Below are 7,500 nucleotides of genomic sequence, written 5' to 3'. Positions count from 1 at the left end.
TTGGGGTCTAAGGTTAATTTCTGACTTTCATTTTTTTTACTTTTGAATTTTTTTTTCAGTTATTGAACCTTAAAGGTCTCTTCTCATTTATCTAACAGGCTTTTGCAGGCTTTTCAAAAGTTCACTGTTAAGAGAAAAATTAACAGTATTTCTGTATCTGTGTGTGTGTGTGAGTGTGTGTGTGTGTGTGTGTGTGAGTGTGTGTGTGTGTGTGTGTGGGTGTGTGTGTGTTAACCAGAAACAAAACTCACCTCAGTAAAATATCCTGGAGTTTCACTAATTTTCTTCCATTAATTTATGGAATCAAAGACTTAAACTGTCTCTTTGCTAATGCTACATTAGGCTAGCATCAACATCAGCAGTTAGCATAAACTGCATCAGCTGCTAGTGAAACTCTAGCTAACGGTTTTTTTCGGTAAAGCTAACAGAGACTGAATTGTGTTTTCAGCTAAAATGTGGCATAATTAACATTTAAACTTTCCTTTTAGCACATTTTGGGCTTCTGCTTCAAACTCAGCAGGATGTTGTTTACACTCGAGCAGAAGACGGTTTGTACGGCTCTTTATGATGAGACCTGCTTCATCACCCATCCTGTAGATCTGAGATTTCCTTCTGATGTATAATGAGCACACAGTCCAGACAACACAGTGCAAAAAAAAAACTATTTATTTATTTTTTTGAGTTAAAAGACAGAAAACAGTGGTACAATAATCATCATACCCACTTTCAACTCTCCATCTGACAGAAAAATAAACTGCAATACGCTCAGTGCAAGAAAACACACAACCTGTGACATAACCGTGCTTACATCAGACCCCCCCCCACCCGCTGTGCAACAAACGCACTTTTACAGAATAGAATAGAATATTTACATGCACACACACACACACACACACACACACACACACACACACACACACACACACACACACACACACAGAAGTGCTAAATGATTTCAATAATCAAATCTGTGTTCCATAATCCATTTTTTTTCAGTCAGTTTGTCTCCTCTGTTCCAAACTCAACCCCATTTTTGGATTTTGTTGTTCACATGAAACACAATAGATCACTTTAGATTGTGCGTTTACAACGTTGGGAACATTTTTTTACTGTGTGAGTTTGTTTAATATTCACAATTGTTCACATGCAGCAGGATGTGAGATTTTTGTCCAGAAAAATAAATCTGGTGAGAAAACGTTTATATCTGCTGTAACAAAAGTGATGACAGGAACTTGTCTAGTGGACGTTCTACAACGTTACATATAATTATAAATGGTTAAAAATCATAACGTTTCATTCAGTGAAAAATTGTAAAAATTGTAATTGTTGACAAATTGCTGTGGTACCAGATGAATAAAGCACCTTAGGATGTTCCTGTAAAAGTCAACCAGAGCTTTCAGAGCATTTATTCAGTTCTTGTAATGACCTTCAGCAGAACACTTCAGGGTTTAGTCCAGATTTAAAGTCTGAATGATCCCAAAACTTTTACACAACACTTCAGCAGATATATTAGATCATGAACCAACAGAGCAGCAGCTACTCCAGAAGCTCCTCAGTGTGTTCCTCCTGCTCAGAGTGTTCATTATAGTGTAAATAAAGTTAGTTAGGAATTGTTTATAATGACTAAAGACTAGCTTAGAAAATAGGACATGATCCAGCGCAACCTATTATTATTATTATTATTATTATTATTATTATTATTATTATTATTATTATTTGTAGTAGCAGTATTATAATTATTATTATTGAGATTTTTATATATTTATTTTATATCATGTGCATTACAGATTAAAGTTAGGGTCTCCGAAGTTTGAGAAACGCTTCAGAAAATGAGTCGGAACGACAAAATAAACAAAAAACAAAACAAACGTATAGCCAATGAGCAGAAAGGGGCGGGGTTTGTCAATATGGGCGGAGAGAGCGTTCAGTGCGCATGTGTGACATTAGCAGAAAGCGGTTTTAATATTGACATGGAGGATAAAAACAAAGAAAGAAAGAGAAGAAAGACGTACGATAAGGTAAGAAGTAGGACGTGTTAATATAGGATCAGCTTTCCAGCGCTGGAGAGAACTGAAGGAGCAGGAAGTTGGTCACATATTCACAGATTGGAGTTTCCTGAGTCAATAACTCCTGAGCTAAACACTGTTACTACACAAATAACACCTCTTTTCTATCGTAGTAATGTAGAGACGCAGCTACAACCGTGTTTTGTGTAGTAACAGTGTTTAGCTCAGGAGTTATTGACTCGGGAAACTCCAATCTGTGAATATGTGACCAACTTTACTTAAGACGCCGAGGCGCTTTTTTCCTTCTCGATAGGTGAGTAACGTTGGTTTTGTTTTGTTACACAGAACTAATATGTCTTTGTCCTTTACATGATTATGCTTGTGTGTCATTTTTGCTTGTTTGTTTATCTACAATCGTATTGTTCTTCACTTCAGCTATGATAAAGACACATTTCTTTCCGTTACTTGCCTGGGTTACGTATGTATGTGTGGGCGGAGCTATCAATACAGGGGTGGGACCCGTTTGGGTTAGGGGCGTGTTTGTTTTGGTGAATTCAAATATCACAACAATTGGCTTGCAAACAACGGAGACCCCACCTTTAATGTTTCTACAAGATACTTAACTTTTGTTAATAAAATTCTAATATGTTTGCAGTATGTTTTTGTCATTATTTCAGTTCACCATTTTAATTAGTTTTGTTTTTGCATTTTCCTGCAAATTCTCTCTGCTTTAGCGCGTTCATAAAGAAAATAAAACTTCATTAAGAAGTCTCCTGTGATGTCTGAGATGAAACAAAAGCCCCATCTTTTAGCCCTATTTATGTATTTAATATTAATCTTTATTAGTCTGGTATTAGCTCCTGGAATTAAACACGCTTCACTTGTAATTTAGGTTTGTTTTTATGTTAAAACGCACTAAGAGCAGAACAATGAACCGACCCTAGATATGTCCAGAACCATGTACATGAACAACTGCTTCCACTTCTGTCATAATTCTTCTAAACAGAACCGCACAGCTCACCTTTGACCTTTTAGCCCCTCCCTAAATCTGCCACCACTTTAAGTCACAGTGAACCCAGGTCTTGAAAGGCAACATGTTTTGCATGGATGTCAGCTCTGTAAGTGGACTCACGAGGAATCGTGTGCACTAAAAATAATAAAGGAGAACAGGGTTAATTGGGTGTGGCTGGCACAAAGGGGAGGGGCTTTCTGTTTCACTGCCACCATCTTTAAGGGGTGTGGCATTGTTACACCTGAGCAATCAGATGTGTAAACTGACATCAAGACTTGCCTTCAGCAGTGCAAAATAAAGAAATAAATAAAGAAATAAATAATCACAGGACAGAGTGTGTTCATGCTGATCACTGAGAAACGCGTGAAGGTTCCGATGACTGTGACTGAATGACACAAACGTTGTTGTATTGATTCACGATTTTCATCTATCAGTGACACATAAAGTCATTCTACACACCACAGAGGACAAACTCACACTCGTTTAATTCACTTCTGTTTGATTCAGTATCACATGGATGAATCTGTCAGGATGTGCATCACTCAGGCGTACAGTGAAGATCTCATCTTCTGTTAGGCAAGTGGTTCAAAGTCATGATTCTGGTTCATCCGTAATTCCGGAGCGGCTGAACACAGAAATATGGCTCTTCCCTAGAGGTTGGAGTGAACCTGGCTCCGATGTAGTAAACCTGGTGTGAGAGGTACCTTAATTTATATTACGCTCCAAACACCTTTTAAAATTCCCCAAACATTTTCTATGAAGCCCTTATTCATAAATCTGTAACTTCAACCCTTACAACTCTATTTATGTTCAGTGTAAGTGTTAATGAACAAACAAAACTTTATAATACTATCAGTGAGTGCAATCAGGTGTCGAGTGAATGTGTGAAAGTCTTCCTCATTATGGGAAAGCTGTAAAACTAAATGAATATTTATAAGGTGTTTATGGTGTAATGTAGTTAGAACAGGTTTATTAAATTAGTGTCCCTAGCCCTGGTCTAATTAGTGTCTCTAGCCCTGGTCTAATTAGTGTCCCTAGCCCTGGTCTAATTAGTGTCTCTAGCCCTGGTCTAATTAGTGTCCCTAGCCCTGGTCTAATTAGTGTCTCTAGCCCTGGTCTAATTAGTGTCCCTAGCCCTTTTCTAATTAGTGTCCCTAGCCCTGGTCTAATTAGTGTCTCTAGCCCTGGTCTAATTAGTGTCCCTAGCCCTTTTCTAATTAGTGTCCCTAGCCCTGGTCTAATTAGTGTCCCTAGCCCTGGTCTAATTAGTGTCTCTAGCCCTGGTCTAAATAGTGTCTTTAGCCCTGGTCTAATTAGTGTCTTTAGCCCTGGTCTAATTAGTGTCTCTAGCCCTGGTCTAAATAGTGTCTTTAGCCCTGGTCTAATTAGTGTCTCTAGCCCTGGTCTAATTAGTGTCTCTAGCCCTGGTCAGTAAACAGGTTCACAACCTTAAAGAAGGAAGAGGAGAAGAAGAGACTATCATTAACACACAAAAAGAGCTGACAAGACTTTGCAATAAAATGATTAAGGAGTGAACACAGTAGAGTGAACACAGTAGAGTGAACACAGTAGAGTGAACACAGTAGAGTGAACACAGTAAAGTGAACACAGTAGAGTGAACACAGTAGAGTGAACACAGGTACAGGTGAACACAGTACAGGTGAACACTGTAGAGTGAACACAGTAAAGTGAACACAGTAAAGTGAACACAGGTACAGGTGAACACAGTAGAGTGAACACAATAAAGTGAACACAGTAGACTGAACACAGTAAAGTGAACACAGGTACAGGTGAACACAGTAGAGTGAACACAGGTACAGGTGAACACAGTACAGGTGAACACAGTAGAGTGAACACAGTAAAGTGAACACAGGTACAGGTGAACATAGTACAGGTGAACACAGTAGAGTGAACACAGTAAAGTGAACACAGGTACAGGTGAACACAGTAGAGTCAGTACAGGTGAACACAGGTACAGGTGAACACAGTAAAGTGAACACAGTAAAGTGAACACAGTAGAGTGAACACAGGTACAGGTGAACACAGTAAAGTGAACACAGTAAAGTGAACACAGGTACAGGTGAACACAGTAAAGTGAACACAGTAGAGTGAACACAGTAGAGTGAACACAGGTACAGGTGAACACAGTAAAGTGAACACAGTAAAGTGAACACAGGTACAGGTGAACACAGTAAAGTGAACACAGTAAAGTGAACACAGGTACAGGTGAACACAGTAAAGTGAACACAGTAGAGTGAACACAGGTACAGGTGAACACAGTAAAGTGAACACAGTAAAGTGAACACAGTAGAGTGAACACAGGTACAGGTGAACACAGAAAAGTGAACACAGTAAAGTGAACACAGTAAAGTGAACACAGTAGAGTGAACACAGGTACAGGTGAACACAGTAAAGTGAACACAGTAAAGTGAACACAGTAGAGTGAACACAGGTACAGGTGAACACAGTAAAGTGAACACAGTAAAGTGAACACAGTAGAGTGAACACAGTACAGGTGAACACAGAAAAGTGAACACAGTACAAGTGAACACAGTAGAGTGAACACAGGTACAGGTGAACACAGTAAAGTGAACACAGTAAAGTGAACACAGTACAGGTGAACACAGGTACAGGTAAACACAGAAAAGTGAACACAGTACAAGTGAACACAGTAGAATGAACACAGGTACAGGTGAACACAGTAAAGTGAACACAGTAAAGTGAACACAGTACAGGTGAACACAGGTACAGGTAAACACAGAAAAGTGAACACAGTAGAATGAACACAGGTACAGGACCGAATCAAATCAAATATAAACTAAAGTGATACCAAGCAGAATCTGGGCTTCATAGAAATGTTTTTCTCCCTTAAAACCAATGGAATCTTTTGTTGTATTACCTGAAATAACTTAAAGGGATGATATGAAGTCAAGTTAACATGTGCACAGGCTTTTACATCCATCTATTCTCAGCCATTTCACAGGTTTGTTCTCCACAGAGTCGGCGTTGTCCTTTTGAGCAGAAAACTAAAGAGTCCAAAAGCACCAGAGGGAGCAGGCGTCGAAGCGGCCGAGTTCGATTTGAAGAGAGATCAGCACCTCGAGTACACAACAACAACAACAAGAACAACAACCAGAACAACAACAACAACAGGACCTGGACAACGATCCACCACCATCTCCACGCTTTCATCACAACATGTCCAAAATAGATTCCTTTTCTTAAAATAGTGCTTTTTGTTAAATCCCTTTTATGAAAAAAATTATCCTCTGACATTCCTTTAACACACTAATATAAAAATCGTCACATATTCAGTTCAATTCTAACATATTTCTTTTTTTTACCATATATAAGCTATAGATATATTTTTTGTCAACACCGACAAGCGTTGATACAACTTAGAAACATAGAAAAAGGAAAGAAGAAAAAGAAAGAAAAGTAAAGAAGAGAAGGAACAGAAGAAAAGTACCATCTTTAAGGGGCTGCATATCATCACATGGCTGATTGTTTCCACTCGACTTTCTGCTTTAGAGAAGCTCAAACGGCACCGAGCGTCGTTTCACCGCTTCATTTCCTCCATATAAAAATATGAAATACAAACAGTGCTAAGAAACCAAGGACACTTAAATCTAAACCCCTCAGATTTAAGTTGATTTGCTACAGAATTTTAAATAAATTCCCTTTGTTCCTATTGGCTAATCAGCCACTGTTGGTTTGACCACGCCCCTCTTCGCCACACTGTTCCAGCATCTGCAGACCGGATTCCTGAAAGCTGATTATCGCTCGTTTCCTCATGTTAGATGGCCGTGTCCCAGAAGACTGTGGTTTGGGTGGAGTAGGGTGGAGGGCCGTATTTTTTGCCCCCGTTGGTCTTTTTCCAGCTGGGCAGGATGGGCATGCTGTCTTGTTTGCACAGAGCTTTGTCTGGTTTCTGCCTTGCCTTGATCTCGTTGCAAAGATGCCGTTTCTTTTCGATCATCTCCATCATGGTGTTGTCCCCGCATGCCCATGGCACCGGGGGCATCTGGGGGGTGAAAGAATGTTGGTGCCATCTTTACCCTTATGTATGTTTTTTAACTATTTGTATATGTAGTTTCAGTTTATAGGCTGCACACGATTTATTCTTCCTACAGTAAACCTGAATGATGTCATTTTAACATTTTACAGAATGAGCTGTTACTTCTAAATAATAATAATAATAATAATAATAATAATAATAATAATAATAATAATAACAGCAACAAAGCTGTTTCACAAACTGTTAGAACTGTTATTTCCCTCTAACATCAGGTTTGATCTGTTTCACTGACACGAGGTTCATCAGAACTGACAAGGCTCCGCCCCCAAACCTACTGATCAGCCAATAAACTAATAGTGAAACTACAACATATTTATATTTCTGTATTTCTTTATACTGACATCAGTGTTTTACTTTAGAATATTAAAGCCCCGTGTGTGCTAAAACCACACTGATCACACACA

At 38.9% G+C, this 7,500-nt stretch overlaps 1 protein-coding gene across 1 annotated transcript in view; it reads right to left on the bottom strand.

Moving 5' to 3' along the window:
• Positions 1-2,281: 2,281 nt before the first annotated feature.
• nyap2a (neuronal tyrosine-phosphorylated phosphoinositide-3-kinase adaptor 2a) overlaps positions 2,282-7,500 on the bottom strand; it is a 41,468-nt gene continuing 36,249 nt past the window's right edge. Inside the window, exons 7-9 of the mRNA XM_060888268.1 lie at positions 6,488-7,042; positions 5,918-6,116; positions 2,282-3,706 (exon numbers count right to left, since the gene is read on the bottom strand). Of these exons, the coding sequence (XP_060744251.1) occupies positions 6,815-7,042 (228 nt within the window). The 3' untranslated portion in view covers positions 2,282-3,706; positions 5,918-6,116; positions 6,488-6,814. The remainder of the gene's footprint in view (positions 3,707-5,917; positions 6,117-6,487; positions 7,043-7,500) is intronic.

The sequence above is a fragment of the Tachysurus vachellii genome, chromosome 15, assembly GCF_030014155.1.
Source record: "Tachysurus vachellii isolate PV-2020 chromosome 15, HZAU_Pvac_v1, whole genome shotgun sequence".
Lineage (NCBI taxonomy): Eukaryota > Metazoa > Chordata > Actinopteri > Siluriformes > Bagridae > Tachysurus > Tachysurus vachellii.
This window is presented reverse-complemented; position numbering and strand designations above follow the sequence as displayed.